Genomic DNA, 26,797 nt, shown 5'->3' with positions numbered 1-26,797 from the left:
TGAGGAGATCCATCGGGCCCAAAGACTTCTGAAGGAAAGAAGACGAGAGAATAAACACTCGATAATTGATAGCAAGCGAGTGAAATGGCAGGAGTTGTGAGATCAATTGGAAAACATCTGGGTTGACGCCTTTAAGATCGTAAGTGGCAGGTTCGTAGGGCGTTACTCGCGCTGTCTAAGGAGCTCTTGTATTTGCCCGAGAAACCGTGCCCGATTTGGCCGGAGGCTTGGCCAAGGATGGTTGAGAGGAGGGACATCTGAGCCCGGTGAGTGCCTCTGGTACGTAAAAAGAGCTATTGAGGACCACAGGTAAAGGTTTGGCCTCGGAACTGCGGAGGTGGTGGGCTACCGGAATAGCCCAAGGTGGGTATCTCTTAAACAAATGTCTAAGACATCTCTTAGACAGATGTCTAAGGAGGTACTGGGAAAATATGTTACTTCACCTTTTCGCAGACAGCACTATGAAGAAAACGAAAAGTTGGCAGCGGTCGATATCTCGCAATTTTCCCGCGAAGAGGTATCACGTGCTTTAGTAGGACTGGCGAGGAGGAAGAGACTAGAAGGAGTCCCAGATGAAATAGTGGTGGTGGTGGTTGAAGCACTTCCTAGCCAAGTACTTTCGGCTGATAATGGGATCCTGCTGAAGGGGATTTGGCCTGAAGCATGGAAAAGGGCAAAGTTTAGCCTTCTGAAGAAAAGCGGCCAGAAAAAGGACAACCCTGCTGGTTATAGGTTCTTGTGCCTTCTGAGCTGTATTTTTTTGGTTTGTTTGGCATTTCTCCCACCACCATCCCATTCGGTCGCCCGAAAGTATAAGACCGAATGACCGTAACACAAACGGCTACTGTCCTCAAAACGGTTTGGCGACCAATATCCTAATTAGCTCCTACAGCTTACCTAACTGCGTGAGCGGAATAAGCGTGGTGCCCTACACCACTCATTTGCGTGTCCCACCGCTCACTTGTCATATATTACTAAAATGAGTAGGCGCACCCCGTCTACATACTAAATTATGACGTCAATAAATTAAAATTTATTCCGTCAAGGACAGCAATTTTCTGCCACGCCTAGGTCGCTGAAGGCCAGCAAATTCCTGTCCACCATATTATAGCGCTTGGAACTCTATTTGACCGATGTCCAGCCATTTCTCGAGGGTATAGCTTCCTACAGCAAGCGGTAGGAGTCATATATCCCTTTAACTACTGATGCCGGCTGAACAAAGCAACGGCATCAAGGAACTCCTATACGGTCCGACAATGCGGCTCACGCTACATTGACTCGTTGTTTATGAGTGGCCAATTTTCCCCTTGACTTCTAAGTTCCAGGGTGGCCTGAGTTCTGGCCTCCCCCTCAAGAGCTGAGCAGTCAAAAATCATGTGTTCGTTCGACTGGACCTCCCCGCAGACGCACAGCTCATCACCTGCCAGATGGAACCAAAACCAATATTTGTTCAAATTCGCGTGGTTGGAGAGCATTTGGGCTCCCGTTGCCCTTAAATACGAAGTAGAGCCCTACCATCCCCCCAAGTCCTGTATAAATCTATACAAGGACACCTTGGTACACCATGAACAAATGACGGCCTGACAACCCGTAATCCTTACGAGCAATCCTCCTAAGCTTGTGTATCACAAAGACGGCGTCTGACGCTACTTGCCTAATGTGGTTGCTAAACAGCAACTTCTCATCAAACAAAACCACCTTGGTACTTATGAACTCTAACTCGGCTGATTACACAGCCTTTATACTTAATATGGGGGTTACGCCTGTACTATAATTTGTCTTTACCTTTGAGAAGCATACACTTCGTCTTGGACACAGAAATCTTTAAATTTTGCATGCCCATCTAGCCCTCTGCGGTTGACAAAGCTGCCTGCACCCGGTTTTCTAGCTATGGTCGTGAATTACCACGAATTAACAGGAGAATATCGGGGAAAGCTTGGGCCGTTCTGGGAATGTCAATCTCAGAAATCTGTCTAATATCAGGTTCCATAGCAAGGGACCGAGAACGGAACCCTGCGGGCTTCCCCTGGTGACTGATTTTTCCACAACTAGGTTTGCATCCTTAAACAGAACCGTACGTTTAGACAAATAGTAACGTATCACGGCCTGCAGGGCTACAGGAAGCTATAGAGAACAAAACTCCAACACAAGGAAGGAAATGCTGCCTTCATATCAATGAAAATTGCCAAAACATATTTACAGTAAAATTGTTTTTTAAGGGGGGTGACAAGGAACCGGCTATTAGTTCATCGTATCACCCCCTGATGTTGCTACCGGTTATCGGCAAGGTCTTTGAGAAGGTGTATCTTCGTATAAATGAGAGGTTGGCCTCACATGGGTTGTTGATGGAAAACCAGTATGGTTTTCACCTCGGAAAAAGCACTTAGGATGGTGTGATGAGTGTGATGTTGATCAGTGAGGCAGAATATGTCTTGGGGATCTTCCTAGACATTTCCGGAGCGTTTAACAATCTGTGGTGGCCCTCTGCTATTATCCAGTTACAGTGGGAGGATGCACTGAAAATGAAGTGCAGGTGTTTAAAAGTTATTTCAGACATCGGGATGTGTTGCTCTGCAAGGGCAGCCATGAAGTAGGGAAGACACTGTCTAATGGTTGTCCCCAAGGCAGTGTGTTGGGTCCTCTCTTGTGGGTGGTGGAATTTGACTCTTTTCTGCGGCTGAAGTCGCCCAGGTTTTATCAGAGAATGAAATGTACATGCCAATAGCTGAGTCTTCCCCATCTACTTCAAAACATCAGCATCACATCCATTCTCTGTGAATATCCCTTATTCTGTGGTAGATAAAGAAAAGGTTGGAAAGACATTAAAAAATTCTGTAAAACAAGGGATTTTGTACTTGTGACATGGAATAAATTACTATTTCCAAGTTTTGTCATGAGCGTTGATGAAAATGGCGATACTGTAGATTGTATGGCAAAAGGTAAAAAAGATTGGAAATGGCCTGAAGAAAACTACATTTTGCACTACAAGTGGAGTGATATAGAAAAGAAAATCAGTCCTCTGAAACTTATTAAAAGGGGGGTGTTTTCTATTGTTTTCTAAATGCTTCTCACACATTTGTATAATATTTATTAAGCTTAGTTATAACAATTAAAAGGATTTGTTAGATATTGATTGTGCATGAGGATGCCTGATCGTGACTGTATGTTTATGTGTGCATTGATGCTGCAGGCCTTCGCTGCATCCTGTTGCACAAATGTATTTGTGGTATAAACTATGGTCTTTATTATTTTCATGTTTTGTATTATAATGATTGATGTTATTTTCCTATTGATATGATTGATTGATGTTGTGTGTATTGATGCTGTAGGTCAATGCTGCTTCTTGTTGTAGGTATGTATCTAGTTGTATGAACTTAGGTATATATTATGGTGTATTGTACCATAGCAATTATGGAGTATGACTGTGTGTGTGGGCGATATCCCCCTTCCTGAAGTAATGCTTCTTTAAACTGGGCTAGGGAGGATGGATAGCCAGGTGTGGAAGTTTAGTCGGTAGTGCGAAGGAACACATACCACTTATTAACATCTTGCAGAATCTGTTAGCGAGCCTGACACTGCTTAGGCGCCTGTAAATGGGATTCCTCCATCTCGTAAACAAAAAAAAAAAAAGGGAACCTAATATTGTAAAATATAATTAAGTGTTCAATATTGAAGCATACTCCAGCGCTGTTGAATGAGATGCTGGTAACTAAATCAAATCATTATATGCTTGCGCTACTATAATTCTGATGGTAAGGATGTTTATTTTACTCAAGTCAGACAACCAAAAGAAGAGTCATTTTTGCAATACAAGCAGAAATTTATGGATAGTTGTAGAAAATTTATATAAAGATCAGTCTTCAAAATACAAAATCAGAACATTTCTATTGCATCTGTTTAAAAAGTGGTTTTATCCCTATTCTTACACTTACCCCTGAGCATGCGCCATTTCATTTTATTAGCGGTTCTACTACTCATTTAGTAGTGCTATTTTACCAATTCCAATACATGGGATCCCCTATCCATTTGAGCAGTGTTTTATAGTCAATGTTACAAATAGCACAACCTATCTTCAACTTGCTCTGCTAAGCATGGCATTAATGTTACAATTGAGTTGGCTGGGGTTTACATATTGAATCAGCTAATTGCTATTTGTTGTATTTTATTACATTTATTTTCTTTTTTCAAACTGAATTTCTCTCCTATCAATAAATCCATGTAATTAAGTTCATATATTTCTTTTAGCTCACTTTCATACAAAAAACAATATCATTAGAATATCTTAAAATCTTATTTTGTCTCCTTGGATAGTTATACCACTTAAAAAATTTATTGTACAATTCTGTATTGCTTCTACGAACAAGTTCAAATACAACAGGAAAAACAGATATTATCATAATCCTTGCTTTCTAGATCAGAGTTTTTTTTTCTTCATTTTCTTATAACTCTCATCCCAGTCTTACTTCTTCTATGGAGAATAATAGTTCATGAGGTATATTATCTATTAACGTCTACTGCTTTATTCTTGTTTAAATCCTTCAAAGAACTTATAAAATTTAAATTCTAGTTTTTATACAAGACTTTAGCATTGTCTGAAATTACTGTACAATTTTTTCCTTCTTTAGATTTTTTCCTTCTTTATTTTTCTCTTTTATACAGTCTTATGAATTTTTGCCACTTATTTCCTTGTCCTTATCTACTTAATAATAGTTTTCCACTCACATATCCGATACGGTACGGTATGGCTTCATTTTTTCTAAAAATTTTCTTATTTTTCTATCTCGTTCAGGGGTGCACTGGTGTTAGAATACCATTTTGGTACTGCTTTACAGGAGAAATAAATAATTGTCCTTTTACATAAAATTTATTTTAACTTAAAATTTGGCCTACATTTTATTTTAATGTTAAGTATTCATTGTTATCATTTTTCCTTATGAAAGATATTTTTTGATTCCTAAACCTCATTTCACTTTTATTTTCACTGATATGTTAATAAATTATAAGCCGATTAAAACTGTAACCTAATTATAAAAAACCCCTTTCAGTACGCCTGAAGGCGGAGGCAGATTTCACCGGTGCTAAGCAGGGAATAAAAAGATTTCCACCTTTAAAGTAAAGCAAATTTACTGAATACAACAATGGGTGTATGTGAAAAAAGTTTCACATATTTAGCATACAAGCCCCATCTTCTTAACAATTCCAGCAACATTTTGGTCATTTCTTGCCATACGGGTTGGTCATATCAAAAATTGTTTTAGAGAAAAGTTTTATGTAATGTTTAGAAGACTACCACTTTAAACTGATTTGATAATGTGCCTATTAAAGGAGGTATGATTTTTTGTCTTCGAAATCTCATGTTTTCCACCTTCTGGGCCAATGGTTGGTGATATCAAAAAACTTTTCTGAGATAAGTTTTAGGCCCTTATCCAAAGAATAGTAGGAACTTTAAACAAATTTGATATTTTACTTAGTAAGAAAGTTACAGCAATTTTTTATTTTTTTATTTATAATTTTTTTTCAATAAAGCCTACCCCCATTTCCTCCCCTATGGTCTGATATTGCCCATTAATGAACTTGACTAAGATTTTGGGTCATTACCATTTATGTATAAATTTGAAAGTGACTGGTTTAAAATTATGACAGTATTCATGTCCACAAGAAAGTATATAAATAAAATACAAATAAAGTATATACATATAAATGTGAAGATCAAAATTTTCTATAAGTCGAATCATGGTATCCATTACAATAGGTAGCTTTCTTAATAAATCTACCTAAAACTCAGTCTGCATGAAAATGGTCCTTGTTTTTGGACATCCATAATAAGCAAATGGCAACAAAATAAGTCAATAAAAAAATAATTAATGAAAGTAGTAAGACATTGAGATGATAATGATTAGTTTTTCTTCTCATCAATGTAAACATCAAAATGAATGTGGATTTTTCATAACATTGTCATGTATCCAAACACCTGTGGCTGTGTACCATATTTTTGCAGTTTACTATAATACAAAATCAAACATTCCGGTACTGGAAAATTTTTAAGAGCACGTCTGATACATATTCCTGATTACATGTTCCTTTCTAGTAATCATACTTTTTTCTACCACATTACATCTCTTGTTCTTCAATTAATTTTTTACTGTTTTTCACTTTTTGTATTATTTCTGTGATACAATCTAATTTATAAATTTGATTTCTCTGTCCCTATCAATTTAATATGTCTATTAACCATGTTTTTGCATGTATTGTTACTTTCCTACCCAAAGTCTCCTCTTATACTTAGCTACTCTTCTTTATCTTTACCTGTTCATTTTTATGTTAATCTACTTTTGTAATAACTTCTAGACCTCTACATATAATTTTGGTCAAATTTTATCTTCTCATCATTTTCTTTTGTCCTGGGCTGTATCCCCATGTCTCTCCTCATTTTATTTTTTTTTTTACTTCAACCTGCACACTATCATTCATCATTACTACATTCCACATTGCAATCAGAATTAATTTATGTCTTTGGCTACCATTTGTATTTTAAAATAATTTTGTTTACAGTCTCTGCCTCACTCCTGAATTGTGTATAAATATATATTCTCTGTATATCTGTATATCTCACCCACTTTTTTTTTATAAGTTTTATAAAGATCATTTGAAATTACTAGTTTATATATGGTAGATGTTTCTGAAAGCCTAGATTTGCAGTAGTATACCCAGTTTACCCACTAGGTTGGTCTAGTGGTGAACACGTCTTCTCAAATCAGCTGATTTGGAAGCCGAGAGTTCCAGCGTTCAAGTCCTAGTAAAGCCAGTTATTTTTACACGGATTTGAATTGTGGATTCTGGTGTTCTTTGATGGTTGGGTTTCAATTAACCACACACATCTCAGGAATGGTCGAACTGAGAATGTACAAGACTACACTTCATTTACACTCATACATATCATCCTCATTCATCCTCTGAAGAATTATCTAAACGGTAGTTACCGGAGGCTAAACAGGAAAAAGAAAGAAAAGTATACCCAGTTTGGAGAAGAGTAGAATAGGAAACTTCTTCACTCCTTTCTTTCCCCAGTAACCCTGATGTTTGTTGTTCTTGAGAATTTTGTCTTTTACAATTTTTATCTTGTATCAGGTCATCTACTTCCATTATGTTTATGTCATATTTAACATATGATATTATATCTATGATATGCTAATTAATACATACCTTATGTAAATTGCTGTATAAGTCCATATGATAATTAAAAAATATATTTTAATAATTAAGCATTAAAGAAGGTAAAACTTTCAGTAAAAACTTTTCTCTGGATATTTATTGATTTTCTAATGATTTTTAAAAACTGTTTCATTACGCTTACAAATGTGAGGATGTAATAAGTAAATTCAATAACTTAATTTAGTGTATATTAAAAAATGAATTAAAAACCAGGTAACAAACAATGGTGTCAAATTAATGCAATTCAAATAATTAATGTGAAACATATCCATTGTTCTAGGTTACCATTGATGCTTGGTAATATGGATCATGAGGTTTTCAATACCTTTGAACAAGGTAAGTGGTAAACAACAATTTATTATTACCTGTTTTGTTTATTGTGCCACTTTTTAGATCAATCAGCTTTGGGAGACATTTAATTGTGGTGAATTATACAGTCCATCAAAGAATTATGTGATCTGTTAGTTTAATACTTATATTACCTCAGACCTTTTTCAAAATTTAAGTAAGGTAAACTGAAATAAAATAAAGTGAAATTTGAATTCTTTGATAATAATATTTTTGTATTATCATAATCATTGTTATATAATTACATTCATTTAATTCCACAATTACATTTACACCATTTAACTTAAAAGTATAGAAAAATTTATGTTTATTGTAATTATTTTAACTTTAATTTTAATTTGCATACAATTTAATAATCATTATTAGAATGAAATAAATAACACCACATTGCTCATTACACATTTGATTTTGAATACATTAGTAATAGTAATAATAGTAGTAGTACTAATATGAACTTACTATTAAATATGATTATTATTTTTATTATTAATAAATATTAATTTCTATTAAGCTGAATCTAATAATGCAACTATTACTACGAATACTGTTAATTATTATTAAAAATACAACTAATTAATATACATTTTTACAATATCCACAATTTTTAATTTCATTTTGTATCTAATATTAAGTTATGGGTGTCTTTCATATGTTTTTTAAATTTAGGTAAATTTTTAATAATGATTATTATAACAGTATTTATGGGATCATTTAAATATTACATTACATATATTACTTTCCTGGCAGTTTTAGTACGTAACAGAGAGAAACAATGCTATCAGTAAAAAAACTGAATCTCAGATTTTTGTACTTCCTAATATTTAGACCTTCTTGTATCTAAATACATACATAGTTGTTTTGCTTTATATGTCAGGAATGGCTTAAACTAAAATTTAAGTAAAGCAATAGTAAATTAGAAATTTAGTAAAGTACTTTATATATCAGAAGATTTAATTATTTAATTTTATTAAAAATGTCTAATGAGGTGTTGATGGTCACTTGAAGTGTTTTAATTAGAATTACACATAGTGTACTGAAAACCAATATATCAGAGAGAAAGTTAAATTAGCTCAAATTCTTATAACTTTTTGCCTTGATTGGCTTAACAGTTCAGTTTAGAGCATTTTACCTGATACGTCCATCTAAGGATTCATCAATATCAACAATATATTAACAGTTTATCAACAATATTTAGGATGGTAATTAGAATGCAATACATTAATCCTAATTATATGATGGTTTCACAGTATAGAAGGTCATGAATGGTAGCATCTTCGGAATTTATGGATGTGAAGTAAGAATAAAATTTTCTGGTTGAAGCCAAATTTGATAAACCAGCTCTTTTTATGTATCATTGAAGTTAAACACATATTTTGTATATTTTCATTGCATTCTGTTGGCATCTTGACTAATGACAGTATTCCATATGTGAATCTCAAAAAATTAAACCTGCAAAGGTTGTTTCTGTTTGTTTAGTTTAAAACATAGATTGTAGAATATATTAAAAAAAAAAAAAAAAAAAAAAAAAAAACCAGGGTTATCTAAAATTTAGAGCATTAAGGGACAGCTGCATTGTTGCCAGTTTTTCTATTTTTGAAACTTTTACTTTCTCCATCACCAAAATTGTTTCTTGTGCTATTAAACTTTTTAATCTATATTGAAGTTATTAAAAATTAGTACCATTTTTTGTCTATGATCATATATAATGAAAATTATTTAAAATTATAAATATTCAAATCAATAAATCTATTTCAATAAATGTAATATAATGATGTATATTTACTGAAAAATAACTTATTTGGAAACACTTTCACTCACTCTTGCGAGTATCTTAATAACTTTCATGTCGTATTCTATCTGAAAACATTTTGAAGTAATTAAAAATTTTGTGTTTATCAAGTTTGTTCATTTTATAATTTCAGAAGTATATGGTTTTAAAAATTGTTAATGACTCTTTCAGACTAATAGAATGTGTTCATCCAAAGGTCTTTCAAAATTAATCTTCTGAAGAAAATGTTGATTAATTACATTCAACAGGTATTTGGAAGACTAATTAATTAAAGAATGTGTCTTTATAATTTTTTTATAATTTTACAGCTTCGTAATGTTATGTTGTTTAATAAGAAATATTATAGTGAATTTTTCTAAATGCACAGAATTACTTTTCATACTAGTAAAATTTAACGTGGGTCTTTTTCTGAAATCAAAACGTTCTTGGTTTTGCAGAGGTTGATCTATTAATTTGTTCTATATTGCGTATACTAACAATTTTAAAAAGATCCCACCTTAAAAAAAATTACTTTTTTTAGGAATAAAAGTGCTAACAAAATCACGTTTGGTTTTTTCTTCTCCAAAATATTTTTATTTTAAGGTAATTTTGTTAGCACTTTTATTCCTAACAAAAGTAATTTTTTTAGCTTAATATATATCATTTTAAAGGTATAGGGATTTTATGTAGATTATGTATAGATTTTAAAGGAATAGAGTTACATAATTTATATTTATTGTTTTGTCTCTGGTATACTTAATGCATATCTATAGTATACTACATGCATATGCCACACAATTATAATTACCATATTTATTTCTTTTTATGATAAAAATGAAGTTGATAGAACTATTGCATGAAAGGTAGATTTTTAATGTTTTAAAATGTATTAAGTGATACTAAGCATTTTCTTTCTTAATACAAAATCTCAGAGAAAATTTGCATCGTGCATCATGCTATGCCTTAAAATGTGTGCGATTTCATTAAAAATTATAAAAATATTATATTAACATCAAATAAAAATATAATTTTAAATAATTTATGGTATTTGCCTTCGTGTTATGTAACAACTGTTATAATTTTAGCTAAAATAATCTTCATCTGTGACTAAAATCATAGGCTTAAAAAAGTTAAGGAATACACATTTGTTTAGTTTACTAAAGAAATAAAAACCATTTTATAAAAAAGGTTTTTGAAAAATTGTCCAAGTTAAAAATTAATACTAATGGTTAATGTACAAAATGGTTAAATGTTCATTAATAGTTAATGGTTCATTAACAAGGTTAATATTTTAACCTTAAAACAAAATAACGGCTATCTTAATTTATATAAAATGGATTTCATTCTTTATTATTATTATTATTAAATTAAAATGGAAACTTTAAAAAAGAAACAACCTATACATGTCTAATGTACCCTATTTTATTAAGAGTTACTATACAAATTAAATGATCCCATGATAATTTCAATTATAAATAATAGCCAGCAGATATAAATAAAGTGGTAGTAGGAATAAATAAAGTAGTATTTGTAAAATAATATTTTAAATACATTAAATGGTAATTTTGGATTGTACTAATATTATTACAATTTAAATGACTAGAAAGTAACAAAATAACAAGGAAATTAATATTGTAAATATTCAGTTAGTATCATAGTACTGTCATCTGCTCCTTTTAATGATTACACAGATCAACTGCAGTGATGGCAATTTATAATGATGATCATCTACATTAGCTGTTGATTGAAATACACAGTAACAACAAAGTATCCACAGTCTTGGATTTTACAACATCTGGTGTCTTGCACAACCAATAAAAGGAGTTGGGTAGTATCATGATATTTAGAGTACATTAAAATAAATATTTAAAAAAAAAACCTTTACCCACTGTACTATTTATGTAACATAATTATTCATTTATATTTACATAGTATTTGCATAGTACAATGAGCATATTTTACAACAATTAGTTATAATTTAATTTTTAATTCTTTAAAAATGTCAAAAAGAACATAAATATTTACATAAATAATTAATTTTTTTTTCTTTTATAGTGTATAATGTTAAATCATATTATTACAATAATACTGTTATTCTGGTTACCAGTATGAAATTTGATATGTTAAAAAAAAAATGCTGGAATATTTTGGCTGTCGTTTTGGAAAGTAGCAAACAAACATCAGCTTCCCTACAATATAGTATCTTGCTGTTGAGAACATTGAAAAGAACTTGTTCAGAACACTGTTGAAAATATTTAGGTTTGTTCCAAATATTTTGTAGAATCAAAATAAATCCTCCAATCTTTAGTTATATGATAAAGATTTCATTTCATACAGTTAAATATTGTTAATGAAATTTAACTAATAAATTCATTGTAGAAAACAAGAAAATAATTTTTTTCTACGTTAGATCATTACTACATAACAATAGTCATCATCTTGTCATTATGATGTTCTGGGCATCCCAACCCCATATGGGGAAGACAACCACATTGTGACAAACACGATGTTCTGGGCAGTAATAGTTGATTATAATCTTGATCAAGTAAATTATATTTTCAATAAATATTCAAGTATCTTTACTCTTAAGGATAATATCTGGGCTTGGTAATGAAACACAGAGAGAGCAATTTATATTAAGTTGATAAATTCTAATAAGAAGTATTTTAGATGTTAGCGTTATAACAGAACTTAATAAATAAATCAATATATAAATCAATTTGCAAATATCCTTTTGTAGTAATTTTTTTCTGTTGTTTGAAATGGCATAAAAATTATAAATATCTGATATTTTATGCAAGTAAAAATATGGGTTAAAATAAATATTACATGACCTAATTTTTTAATTAATTGGCAGCTACAAAAATTAAAATATTGCTTTTGAATTTTGTATATAGCTTAAATAGTTTGCAAAAAAGTGTACAATCATTTTTAAAAATAATTTTTGGATGTGTGATTGTGGGAACAAAGTAATGTTGAAACAAGGAATTATGCAAGCAATGCAGTTGCTTGCATGGATTTGAAACTATTGATTCGGTGTTTTAAGGATTATAAAGTATTATTTATGGGAAATGTGTTATAATAATAATTAAAATATGTTAATAATTGACTATAATTTACTTATGTAAGAATAAGGCTAAAATACAAAGTTATTTTAGCTTTATTACGTTTTTGTTAACATTATTTTTTGACACAAATGGAAAAGATGAAAATGGTAGAATATGGGATGATAACATTTCTGCACTTTCCCCAAAAGCTTACCCATTTTATTGAGACTTATGTATGTATGCTTTATTTGACAATTGCCCATTTAGTATAACTGACAACTTATTATAGATAGGGAGTCTACAATAAGTCCAGTTATAGATGCAAATATCCTTATTAGTAGATCCATTGTTAATATTGATAAGGGACTGGTATTCCTGCTACTAAAAAGTTTAGAATATGGCAGCATTGTTTTCTCATGATTATAAAAAGTTTTTACTTATTTTAATCTTGATTAAATTATATGTAACAATCATGATAAAATGTATTTCAATATTAATCATGCATATATTTAATCATGATTAAATGCATTTGTAGAATACAAATGTAGATTAAAATTTTAATTGATTTAAGCTAAACAGCAATAATTTTAAACTCTTAAAAGAACAAAAAACTCTTATGATTTAATTAAAAGTTGATTACACCTCTTAAAAGTTGACAACATTTCAGCACTTTACTTATTGTTCATCGGTTTCAAGAAAAACTGTTCTTTGGGACAATTTTGCCGTTTATTTACTTTGACCAAGCAAAGCTGGCATAATTATTTTTGTCTTATGCATTTGTTCAACATATTTATCAGATTCCATGCTAGTAGCCAAAACAATACTCTTGTTCTGTCATACTTTGTTATCAAAGAATTTAAGTTATTGTAAAAATTCATTTTGGAATGCAAGACTCAACAATGGTAACATCTATTTACATAATAATTGATCAGTTGAATATGTAAACATAAGTGTAAATATTCCTTGCTAATGCTTTGTGTCCAACACTTTGTATGGCACAAATTTGGCCATCCAGGTAGCTGGATGCTCCTATGTTAACTGTTTCTCTGTAACTTAACAAGCCATAGGAAAGCAGATAGGCTTGTTTGCTAACTTTGAACAATTTTGTTTCCATTATCTATGGCATTCTCCATCTAGCACAACCGCAGCAGCTCTCAAATGCTGTGTAAGTGACACAGTATACAACATGGTTATCGATAGACAGTAGACATATAAGGTCTATTTTTGTTTATTTAATAAATTAGTTTGTTATAATAATTTTTCTGTAAAATATAATTACAGGTAGATGAACCAAGAAACTAAAAAGAAATCTTAACATGTACAAGGAAATTAACACTTTTTAGAATGTATTTGGTCTTAAAAATGTAAAATTTATTCCAGCCTTCAACTTGATATGTAAAATGGAAATGCCTAGTTTTACTGTAAAAGACTTATAGCTTTACAATGTAACATTTTTTTTTTTGATTTTTGATTTTGAGAATGTTGAGCGGTCTAATATATTCCACTGTTAGCTCTGGATTGGTGGCTAATTCAACTATATCCAGACGCTGCCTATCCGTTGGATATGCAACTACTGTCCATCTGGCTGGCCAGTAATTTGACTGTAGTGTTAAGGCTTATTTTGAGCCATTACATTAGAGGATGTATAATGGAGTGAAATAAATGTTAGAATCAGTAACATCTAGGTTGATTCTAAATCATTCTTTACAGATTCCTAGCATAAAACTCATAAAAGTAAATTATGGTTTGAAATGTTTACATCCTGTTTGTATGGAAAACCAATTGCAATTGTAGTTAAACCTTCATTTGTTAATCAGATTTGACTAAATAAGAAGCATTTCTAATCTATCTCCATTTCTTTCATTTCTTTAAACATTTATCAATTTTTTTTTAACATAGAAGACAAAAAAAATTCTGTAAAACTTTTGTAATATCATATGAATACTTAACTTGAAACATATTCAGCTGATTTTTACTCTATCAAGAAATGCAGAAACTGAAAAAAATAAAATTGGCATTTAGAAGTGAGAGAAGTATTGATTGATAAAATATTACTTTCAGTGCTATTACAAAATGTAAGACATGCCAGTTAATTTTCTTACAGTAGAAAATCTTTAAGTGATGTAAACCGAGTTTATGTCCAGGAATCAGTTATTCCTGTACAAGCATTGACATGAGTAATCACAGATTCATTTGACTTCCAATAGAAGTTAACTTGGTTGTACTGTTCCTTCAAACTAAATTATTTGAATATCCACATTACCACTGCATGTCAGCATTTGTTAGGAGGTAAACTCTCTTTCTTTACTTCAGACCCTGAGCTTCATTGTGGTAAAAATTCATTTAGGAATAATAACTTTTAGAACACACTAGGAATTGGCATAAATTTTCAGGCAAAATCCAGAGAGGGCTTGAGGGATGTATTAAATTTATAACTTTAATAGGTCTGTTTTTGTAGTCTTTAATCTGGTTAAGTAAAGGTAGTTTGAGGAAAATTGTATTCTTCATTACTGGACATGAACCATTTCAAAAACACCAGCATAATATTAATTTATTTAGGATGATAACCCTGATGATGTAAAGTCTCATCAGTTTCAAAAGATACAAAAACAGCCTTGAATGCAAATACTTTTGCAACTTTTGACCATGTTTTTTTGGAAATAGAGGATATTTCTGATCTAATTGTGAGAGTTCTGGAACACATTGAGATATATAACTGAACAAACTATTTTATCTTTTGCTAGGAATGCTTAATAAGCCGAACTGTCTTGGGGACTTCTCATTGCTTCCTTCCTTCCATAATAATTATAATAATAATGAATTATAAGTCTGTATTTTAAGTAACAATATCCTTTAATAATCATGCAAAACATGTAAAGGATAAACAAAACAGCAACTGTGAAAATAAATGAACAATGTAAGATAAATAAATTTTGAACTGGTTAGTAAAAGGTTCTTTGGGAAATTCAAAATTACCAACCCATTTATTAAGAAATATTGATTTTTTTTTAATATCTTAAAAAGTAATAGGACTTAAGTAGTCTATAATGATTCTTTAGGATTGTGGGATAGAATAAAAAAAATCCAGAACATACTGGGAAAACCAGGATGTGTGGGAATCCAGCCTTAAAATAAAAACACTTTTATTTTATCTTTTCACAGAGTTATTAGGAGCTTAAATAATTATTTTAGATGAGGAAGTGTGTATAATATAATATATATATATAATAATAATTTTATTTAACGAACATTTATATAGTATTTGTTAGTATACAATTTAACTGATAAAATTTCTATGAAGTTTGCAATTGAAAGATGAATGACTGGGGACCATTAAGTAATGAGGAATGTTTTCCCCAAAATATACAATTTTTATTTATAAATCTGATGTTATGATTTTATCTTTTCTTAATTAATTATTCCATTTTATTTTCATCATTCATGGTAACAGTAAAATATAGATTAATTTTGTTTTACTGATACGTTATGTAATAGATTTAATACTAGCGTATGGAAATGTAAACAGCTAAGTAAATATTCACTACTAGGGGCCAGTATTGTTAATTTTAAATTATAAATATGTCTACTGTCAAAAATTTTCCTTTGCGGTTGTCTAGATTGGGGCGCTTCATCAGCTGATTAATTGATACAGTTTGCAATATTTATCATAAGATTTTCATAATCTTTTATCACTAGTAATTTTTTATCACTTATAAAATTGTGTTAAAAAGTACTGTGAACATCTTAGTTAAATAACTGAAATTTGCACTTTTATCACAGTTGTCAGAATGTATTTTAGACTACGGCAAATCTGAGGTGTGATCTTATCACACCTGAAGTAAAAATAAAGTCCTGGTAAATTCTACAATTTTTTTAGTTGTTGACTAAATTTAGTCATAGTTATATATTTTAATGTCTATTTAAGACATTATTATCAACCAATTTTTGCTTATTCTTTAAGTTCATTGTTTGATTATTTTTTTAATTCATATTAATGTTTATAATCATTTCATGATTTGATAAAATTGATGACACAAGTTTTGTCTCTTAAAATTCTTGTTTGTTAAGTTTTTCAGCTATTACGCGTAAGGTTCTCTCAGTTTTTATGATCCACTTTCCCTTATACACTTAAAGAATTATCATCATCAACATCATTATTTTTCTTGTTTTCATTCTTGTGTGATGATGTGGCATAGTATTGTTGTGCCGGTAGCTCCGACACTCAGCTCCGAGGTGCTTCGTCTCAGTAACGATGGCTCGAAGGATTTTCTCCCAACCAAGAGTCAGGACTTGGAGGAAAATCTGGATAACCATGAGTGCTACTTCCATCACTCATCTCCGATGGCGCTGTCGTACCCTGAACTGTGAACAATAAATAATTGAATGAATAAATCATTAAATCAATAATGAATGAAAATTATTCAACTTTTTTTTTAAATGATCCCTCTTTCTATGAATATGTGTTCAATCATATATTCTAACTCACTTAGAGAAATTTACTCAGATTATTTTTATAATTTATAAAAAAAAATTTATATAATAATTTTTGATTATTAGATATTTACTGTATGTAGTTTTAGTTATTCGCATTTGAATAAATGTTGTTATAAAGTGATAGAAGCATGTTGTAGCATATTGTACAAATTAACTATACTTAATTTTTAAAACAAAACTTTTTATCCATTTTATTTTCTGCTTTATTTGCTAATATAGTTAACTTAATTTGTTATTAATATTAGCAATTTTCCTGAAAAAAATGCCAGGTAAATTAATTATATTAATGTTGTATTGGTCTTGGATTATTGTCTACTGGTGTGGTAGTTTATTGTTAAGAGTTGATTGACACTGTAATGTCAATTGTAAATATACCTGACTACTTTGTAAGTAATGAATTGTAAATTATTTTATAATGTTGTGTATCTATTACCAGGATAAAGTTATGTCATGTTAGTTTAAAATGTGCACACATTTGTGTTGGAGATGCTTTGAGTATGTGCAAAGTGTATGATGCCAATATAGTATTATTGGAAAATTGTTTTCCTGCTTTTCATGTAACTTTGTTTATAATTCCCTCACCAGCTGTTTTTTGTCTATGCTACTCCTGTGAATTAAAAAGGTTTATAAATACAGTATACTTCTTATAGGTAGATAATAAGGATTTATAAGAGGAGCCGCAGAAGCCTTTCTGCTATTACTGATATTTATGTTGAGCTAGATAAAAGGAAACATACTGCTGCTGTTTTTCTTGACTTTTCAGTAGCATTTGACATCTTACTATTAGATAAATTGAAATTATATTACTACATTAAGGAAACAGCAGTTCAAAGCTATTTTACTAGCAGAATTAAATATGTAAGTGGAAAAATAATAAAGAGTACTTTTAAGAAATTAATAATAGATGTTTTCTAAAGCACTTTATATTTTTCTGTACCAGAGGAGTTCCCTGAAGAAGTTTAGATCCAATTTTTTCGTTTGTTACATTATTGAAGTATTGTAACAGTTACATACATAATTTGTTAAGCTAATGACAGTCTCATTCCATTCCATTTAACTGAGTCATGGAAAGATGTTCTAGAAACATTAAATAGCTTTTTATCTATTATTTGCAGGAGTTCTGAGTTTCATCCAGATGGTGAAGTGCTGCCCTGATTATAGTAGAAAATTATTCTCAGAAAAAAATTTATAAGACCAAATAAATTCTTGATGGGAGTTAGGAGGGCCCGCCTATATATTACCAGAATGATTTGACTTTTTTACCGTCTCCAATTATATAAGTTTTGAAAAAGAATGATTACAACATTAAAAGTTTTTTATTTTTATAATTTGAAGATAGGAAGTAATTAATTTCTATTTTAATTAAATGAAGATTTGGATTGGCAAGTAATCCCAGTCTACTTTATCTTCACTGAGGTTATGTGGCCTTGTAAAATGATGCTGGCTGAATTTAAAGTTTGAGTGTCATAATTTGTTGTTAAGAAGTGGCAGGGATTAAAATGGTACCTGGTTAAGTATATAACTCAAACTTTCAACATTATAAAGATTTTGCTGTCCCCAAGAAACAAGACACTTTGAAAAGAATGGATTGCGTATCTCAAGTTTTCAATTTTGAATTAAAGGAAGCTAAGCTCCTTGCAGGGCATGCAGGACTGAACCTCTTGGATAATATTGTTTTTTATTTGTTAAGGTAGAACACATTAAAAAAAATTGTTTCAATATTGCAGCATGTAGTTACTTGTTAATTTAGTTTATGCTTGTTAATAACCAGTAGTATATTCACTTCAGAAAAGGCAATATGTAACTACTTCACTTTCCTTTTTGTACTTTTCATGAAATTCTTGTTAATAACCATAGCTTGCCATTTTTGGGTGTGGCATGTTAATTTTTCATATAGCTTGTTATCATTGTGGTTTTTTCAAACAAAATTTATATTAGCTTAAACTTGCAGGAAAAAGTAAGTAAAAGATGTTTATATTAAATACATTTATATAAATTATTGAATTTAATATAAAAATTGTAATGATCTTAGCGGAAAAAATATACATTTTAATAATAACTTAAATAAAAGATGGTTTCATGTTCTCTAGTGTATCTATTCAAAATATATGTTACAAAAAAAAAAAAGTAAAAACAGATTGGTAATAGTGTTAATTTTAAGATTTGTCCGATGAATAGGTAGTCTGTAGGGCAGTATTACAAAGAGAGTAAAGAAAGATTTGATTCTGGGCAAGATAGCAAAAATTTGTCCAGAAGCAATTGCTCTGTGGTAGAATTTCTCTGTTTTCTTTGGATAGGTACCATAAGCCATTCACGTGACTCTGTGTTATCATGATGATATTTAAGAGCCAGTTGGGCAGTTGCTTGTTTATTCGGAACTCAGTTGTATGGAAACACTGCTTGTGCAACTGTTCAGGGGGCTCTTTTTTCTATTTAAGGATTGTACAAAAAACCAAACACGTGACTGAGATATCTACCAAGTAAATCTGCAGTTTTTTCTCCTCCTAAAATTTAATCTCACAAAAAATATGACACAAGATAATCAGAATAAAGGAAAGTAAAATGCTTTACCATATTTACTTCATGAATTTTTTTTTTGTTATGTTAGTAATCTTTTTTCTAGTATTAAGTTAGTATATATTTCTAAAGTGGAAGAACAAACTCTTGAAGCTGTATTTTCTCAGTATAACTGACTGAGGAAGCAGTTGGTACATTTAATTTTGTATCATCCATTTTAGATGATCTGGGTTTTGGTTAATGGAATTTCAGTTAGAGTAGTACTGTAGTTTTAACATTTTGTAACATGGAACTAACATCCTTCATCTTTATCATTATTAAATTTGTTAAAAGGTATTTATTGTAGTATTGTAGTATTGTAGTATTGGATTATGTACTTACCTCCAGCTAACGCTGAATATGTTTCACCACTGTAAGGCATTGGATGGTGTGTCGGCGAGGACAGGTATGGTGGCGTTGAACTACCACCATGGAGATATCTGTTGTGTGGCGGTGAAGTGGTTTCTTGATCTAAACCAAGTGTTCCATAGCTGTCATTACTCTCAAGGTCTGCAATAATATACCAGGAATTATAATAACATTTTTACTTATTTGTACTTAAATATAGGTATCCTTAACTGAGAATAATAGCAAAGTAGAAAAATAACCTCTACTTTGAAAATAAATTTTTTAGGACAGCTTGCCTTTTTAACTTCAGTTAGGGTAATTAACCCATTAAAAGAATATTTAAAATTGATTTTTAATGTTAAACATATCTTCAGGTACAAGTATACTTTTAACTTACCATGTGAATGGCTAAAGTTTGAATCAAGGTCAACCTTGAGCTCATCTTTGGGATCATGTCTTGGAGAGCCACTGCCTTTCATTGATCTAAAATATTGACTCCATCTCGTTCTCCCCGCATCTTTCTTTAATCTCTTCTCTTTTGCTCTTCTATACAGAAATAGAAACAAAATGTAATTTATTATTTTTTGTACAGTGTTTCTTTAAAAATTTTAAAATTTAAACTTAATTATTGGAAAAACAATGCAAACAAAATACTTTCTCTCTAAATATAAGGAAATTAACCTCTAGATAATCTTTCCAGAACTTTTGTTTTTTTTTGTACTTTATGTGTTATCAACTGTTATAATCTAAAGCCACTAAAAATCCCAGCAGCATAGCATCCTGCTATGAAATTGAACTCAGCATAATTTAGGTGATCAAGAAGGGATGATTTGTTAAACAGAGCTTTGGCCATGGGCATTTTATGTTTGCTTCATAACCTATTCTTAGGATGACACCCCTTTAGAAATTCCAATTAAAGTACTATCATTTATAAAGATCCATCAGTTTTTCATGAGGTTTATCTTTTTACACCTTCTTCATTAGTGTTATTTATGGTTCTGCTGTGAATTGTCTTTAATTTTAGATGAAGCAAAGCTCTTTTGCATTATTTTCCATCACATTAAAAAAATTGTTTTTGCAAAGAAAATTTTATTTTTAGATCTTAAAAAAAGTAATTTGTGGAGTGTTTTCTTGTTTTGTTAATTTGAAAATGTTAAACATACATGATAAATTAATGAAAGAAAATTTTTAGTCTAACACTCTGTTATCATTAGCATTTTGTGTAATAAGCTACACACGTATAAGTCAATGTGAAGAGTCTTGAGATTTAGTTATACTTTTAATAACTTCAACATAAAGTAACCTACATAATTTTTCTGGCTCTTGAATAAAACTATAAATTGCATTTCTTACAGTTCCAGAATGGTTAATGGCTCCCTAGAAAAATAAAGGATAAATAGACTTAAGCTATACGTAATACACTAGTTCCCGTAGATCATCTATATTAAACAGTAATACTACAATTCCATTTCACTTTATAAACTTAGTCAGTGCAAATTCTAAAGAAGAACAATCCATTAAGTCTTAACATAATTACATCTTTGGTTTGTGCCAAACTAACATGTTTTCAACTGAGCTTTCATAGTCTTTTTCCTTTTCTATTACAATTATTCGCAATTGAATGACAATTGATTTGATTTTGCACTAGCAGAACTTAAAATATACTCACCATGAATTGATTACAAATTAATTTAGTCAACTACTTTCTATAATTATTCTCTATATAATTATCCAATAACTCTTGGTTATTGATATTTCTTTGTATGGAAACTGGAAGTGTTGTATGGATGTTTAAATAAGATTTTGGGGATAATTATTTATGAACATGTTGTCTTGTAAATTAAATATATTAACTAATTTTATAACTAAAGTAAAAGGTAAAATGGTATATTTGTTGGGAATAGCTCACTGATAATACGAGAGCAATTAGGGCAAGGTTGGTTCATCGACGCACTTATAGACTATGAGTATTTGTTACTTCCTTTTTCGAACGTCAAAGTGGGGAAGAAACGAAGGGCTTCTTGCATAGCCGGAACAGTGCGGACAGTAGCAGCTGAAGGCCGAGAGTAGCCACCGATAGAAGCAACTCCTATACCCTATCCTAATATCAAAAGTCGGCTACATTTCTCTTTCCTAGGCTCCCATTGTGAATTCTAATTTTATAGGATTCTTTTACCGAAACCTTAATCGTGCACAATTCGTATTTTTCTCCCTTTCATAAGTAAATTTATTTTGTTAGTTTACTGCAATTTAATAGTCTGTCCATCTAATATTATTTAGATTTAACAACAATTTCGTGTACGGATAAATAAAACATCATTCATTTAAATTAAATTCGGTATTTTAAAACCTATCTCTAAAGGAATTTCAAATTTCTGTGTAAAAAAACTAATTATCGAGTGAAATCTATCTATTTTTAAATATGAATTAAACTGTTGTATTTTGATTCTCAGATAGATGTATCTTGAGTAATTATTTTGCCAATATTTAAAATAATATTTTTTTCAGTGACAGTAATATTTCCGTTTCGAGAGAGCAAAAACTTTTCGGTATCTTGCCGGTTGGCAAATACTCTTGATCATAATGGCTTATTTGGGCCATAAAACCGTGCAATCTCGTTTTGAAAGGTCTCAATAAAACACTAAGTATGTTATAATGTTATATATGATAATGAACTTGACACTCCTGTTTAAATTTAAAATGTAATAATTTGAGACTTCTTCAGATAATCGAGACGAATTTTTAGCATAAAATATTATATTTAAATCGTTAATTGGAGCCATAATAATATAGAAAAATTTTAATGTAAATTAAAATTAATAATATTATGCTAAAAAGTATTATAAATAAATAGATACTTAATTTTATAACATAATTGTACATTATATAAAATACGTCAGGAAAACGTTCCCTTTTCTGAGGTCAACAAAAGAAAAACTCTACAGTTAGATCAAAAGAAACCAAAAATACCTTCTTTAGAGCGGCGTGGCCAAGTACAAGTTGTAATCCACGTAAATACAGAAAATAATGATATGATATATTAAAGGCGTTACTCCTAAATATTTAAGTTCGTTTTTAAGTACTTGACGAGCTTGCAAAAGGTTTAGCTAATTAATATTATTTTAAATCTTATGAATAGAGTTAATTTTTAATAAATTGGCCTGAAGATCTTTCAAATCGTTGGGCATTTATTAAAAGCAGAAACTGCGACACAAACAGCAGATGAAGATTACGTGAAAATAAGTTATCTGATTAGATATTTGAATTAAACTTGAATTTTTTGCATCAGCTTTAATCTTGCTTAAATATTTAGCCTAATTGTGTACTTTAAAAAAAATATATTTTCCCCTCCACTTAATTTATTTACTATTGTTTTTATAACTGTAAGCTTCAAGTATGTGTTATTATTATTATTATTGTAACAACTTATTATATTATCTTTTAAGTTTATATTTTGCTACGCTGCGTTGATCAAGTTTTTCCCACTATTTACCTTGTTCCTTATAAACAAATGCATATCTATCCTTTTTCTATCTGATCTACATAAATAGGCTAACAACGTGGAACGCATACCTATTTATCAAGTCTACTTTTATGAATAAAATACTTTTTCTTTATTTAAAGACTGAAAAATACGTTTCTTATGGATAAAAAAATTTACTAACGGTGTTTTATTTACGCATAGTGGTAACTTTACTATTCTATTAGTCTGATTCATTAATCTCCTAAAAATAATTCTTTCAATTATTGAAACTAAAAGGTACAAATTAAAAACAGCAGATAATCTTTTTCTCATTTTACGACAGCCTGTTGACGATACTAAATTGTTTATTGGATGTCCCATTGCAATTTCTTTAAAAATTATTAGAATATACTTTTTTTGAAAAGTATCTATAAAAAAGTGATGTTCACATAGAAATGTGTGAAGTTCAAAATTCACGGTCATGTACTCGTAGATGGAGGTAATTGAATAAAAAAGAGATGTGATCTCTTTTAAATTACCTGTTTTGAAACCACACTTGTACGACTCTCATGTCTAGTCCTGTGTCTTGTGATAACTGTTCTCGTACGTGTCTCGCAGGTTTAGGACTGTTGTTATAGGCCATTTTTAGTGTTTCCAGTTGTTTAGCTGTAATTGTCGTTCTCGGCCTTTTGTTAGGCTGGTCTCCATCTAGGCAGCCTCCGTCTAAATAAAACAAGAAAAAAAGATAAATGTTAATCAAACGTAGGAAAATAATAACCATTACACAAATGATTATAGTTTACGAATTAAAGGAAATTAAATAATGAAACGTTGGTTTTCAATTTTTTAGTTAATTTGGGATTTATTAGCAGAAGAATTCTTGGACAGGTTCAGTGGCAGCCGCACCGGATCACATAAATGATGTATCAGTTTGTAGTCTCTAATGCATAACTAGCTGGATTTAATTTGCATCCGCAGAACCTAAAATAGGAAAGAATTTATCGACAAGGGTTTGATAAAGAAAACGGTTTGGTGATGAGAAAGGACGATTTACGTACGGGGTACCGCAGTACGAGAGAAGCAACCCCCGTTCAAAGAATAATTAAAGATCTCCCTTTGTCAGGTGCTGTTACAATTCAATGGAAAAATAGGATTCGAATTTTAATCCAGCATGAAAGCAAAACATTAACCGATCAAACCTTTTCGAACCGGATTAAATATATACTTCAACAAATATTCTTTTCCCTAGAAATTAAACAGCCACTCGTAAACAGGCCCAGGCAGTAAAAAGAAATATCTTTGCCATTCCCAGAGTGTAGCAAAAAAATAATAACTATGAGCCAGATTTTGCGCTGAAAATAAAATTTGAAATCTAAAATTAATAAATAATTATAAATCATTACAGACATTATTATTATGTTACACTTCCTGTGATTCCAAAAAATTCGTTCAAAATTTCAATTTTATTTTGATCTTCATAGCGGAGTGGTAACGTCTTTGGCTTTCAACCGGGGGCTCTGGGTTCGAGTCCCAGTTAGGCAGGCATTTTTTCACACGCTACAATTAAGTAATGTAGAATAAATGCAATATAGATGGGTTACTTTCTGCTGGCCTATCTCTCCTTCAAATCAGTTATAGACATTGAATACATATTCATTGTTCCAAAAGGAAAAGATTGTAGAAAATTAATTGTGTAAAACAAAATTAATCAAATTAAATTAGCAAGATTAGATTAAATTAAATTTAAATCAGTCAAGCATATTAAAAAACAAAATCTTATTTTTATTTACTTATTTAAACTATATCACGAGTATGTATTATTTTTAAACAGAATGTGATAGTAATTCGCACTTCTATGGTTTAAATCTGCTGAAATTTGCGCAAGAAAATGCCTATAACTGAAAACTTATTTTTCCAAAAATGTTAAAGCTGGACGAGAATAACTGAGAAAAATTAGTTACTGCGCAGTTAATATGACATAATTTAGATATCTCTGCGAGTTTCAAATTGGCGTAACTTAGAATGAAATTAAAAAATCATTAAAAAGAGCACTTTTAAATTTATATAAATTTTGAGGATCAACTTCGTTAATGTAATAAGACTGGATAAGGTAAAAAAATATTGATCGGGGAATAAAATTAGATACTGTCGATTTTTCATTGTAACTATGGAGTGAGTTATTAAGCTTCAAACTCATTGGTGAAGATATAACGAAATTAGTATAGTTAAGAGATTTGAGCAGTAACGAGAAAGTGGTTAGCAGTTTTTAAGACGGCGATGGTAGTAGAGGGAGTAGATAATTGCATATACCGTAAAAGTTTTAATACCTTCATCCTCTAATAGGTTCCAATTAAGTGAGCAGATTTGTAAGCCTTTATGAAAGCCCTTATGAAATATTTATTCCAAAAGGATCAATACCGGTTGAAAAAGTGTGGGAATTAATAATGTATATTACACATTAATCAATTAAAGCTGGACAAATTTAATGAAATAAATATGCTATTTATTTTTATGTAAATATAATATACGTTAAGTAAGTATCATTTTGATTATTTACCCTTGCGATCTGATCGGCTCATCACATATCGCATTATTACGACTAATAAAACAATCAGAAACCCGAAAAACAACGTTTCAAGGAAATAATTGAAAATAAAAGTCTATTCTCGTGTTTTGAGCTTTTTTAACACCTCCCAGTAAAATATTTACGGAAGGAAAAACAAAACATAAAAAATAAAAGTAAAACTTTATTTTTATGAAATAATTATGTTGATAGGTTAAATATTAACCTGAAGTACCATTAATTCATCCGTTACAGAAACCTGGGTGTAGATGATTGAAATTTTGCTGGTAAAGGGGATTCCACTAAGAGGCTTAGACAACCGCTAAGAAAATTTTTACTAACTTTAACACGTTAATAGTGAGCTAATCTGGTTGCTCAGTCATCCTACGCCCAGAAAAGTCAACAGTTAATGCATTTTACAAAGATATTATAAAATTGTCTAAATCAAAGCTTTTATCAACTATCGTTGTATATATTTTATAAATATAACCTATACTTGTTACGTATTAAAACTTATGTAGCTAAAAACTATAACAAGCTAATGTAATTAGTTAAAAATTAAAAACACAAATTATACATTTATTGTGTTTGTCTCTAAATATCTAGACTAGGTTATTTGATATGCTCGCATGAAATTATATTAGCTTTAATTTTTATAATCCTTGTAATAGATGAATTTTATGAAAGCTGGTGACGACGTTGCTGAAATTCCCAAGCATCTGCATTTATTTTCATTTCAAAGTGGTTGTATTAAACATCAATATTAATGTGTAATAAGTTAAAATTCAACTTTATCTTAAAGTTGAAAATTTTTTCACCTTACTTATTTCTATTTTTAATTAAAAAAATTAAAATTTTAGAAATATGTTTAAACCAATGAAGAGTTTAAAGATTATCTCATATGCAATCCTGTGCTATCGTACTCTCTTAAAGTACCATATCATCTGACGCCTATAATTTATCATAAGACTATATTATTTATTAACATTGCAGCCGTA

The 26,797-nt window shown here is 30.2% G+C and overlaps 1 protein-coding gene across 1 annotated transcript in view; it reads right to left on the bottom strand.

Moving 5' to 3' along the window:
* Positions 1-16,618: 16,618 nt before the first annotated feature.
* The window catches only part of Lim3 (Lim3 homeobox protein), a 141,924-nt gene continuing 131,745 nt past the window's right edge, over positions 16,619-26,797 (bottom strand). Inside the window, exons 4-7 of the mRNA XM_075357547.1 lie at positions 23,776-23,959; positions 20,171-20,319; positions 19,768-19,935; positions 16,619-16,737 (exon numbers count right to left, since the gene is read on the bottom strand). Coding sequence (XP_075213662.1) covers positions 16,619-16,737; positions 19,768-19,935; positions 20,171-20,319; positions 23,776-23,959 — 620 coding nt within the window. The remainder of the gene's footprint in view (positions 16,738-19,767; positions 19,936-20,170; positions 20,320-23,775; positions 23,960-26,797) is intronic.

This window comes from Lycorma delicatula, chromosome 2 (genome assembly GCF_047948215.1).
Source record: "Lycorma delicatula isolate Av1 chromosome 2, ASM4794821v1, whole genome shotgun sequence".
In the NCBI taxonomy this organism is placed as follows: domain Eukaryota; kingdom Metazoa; phylum Arthropoda; class Insecta; order Hemiptera; family Fulgoridae; genus Lycorma; species Lycorma delicatula.
Note: the sequence above shows the minus strand (reverse complement) of the source record. Positions and strands in the feature narration are given on the sequence as shown.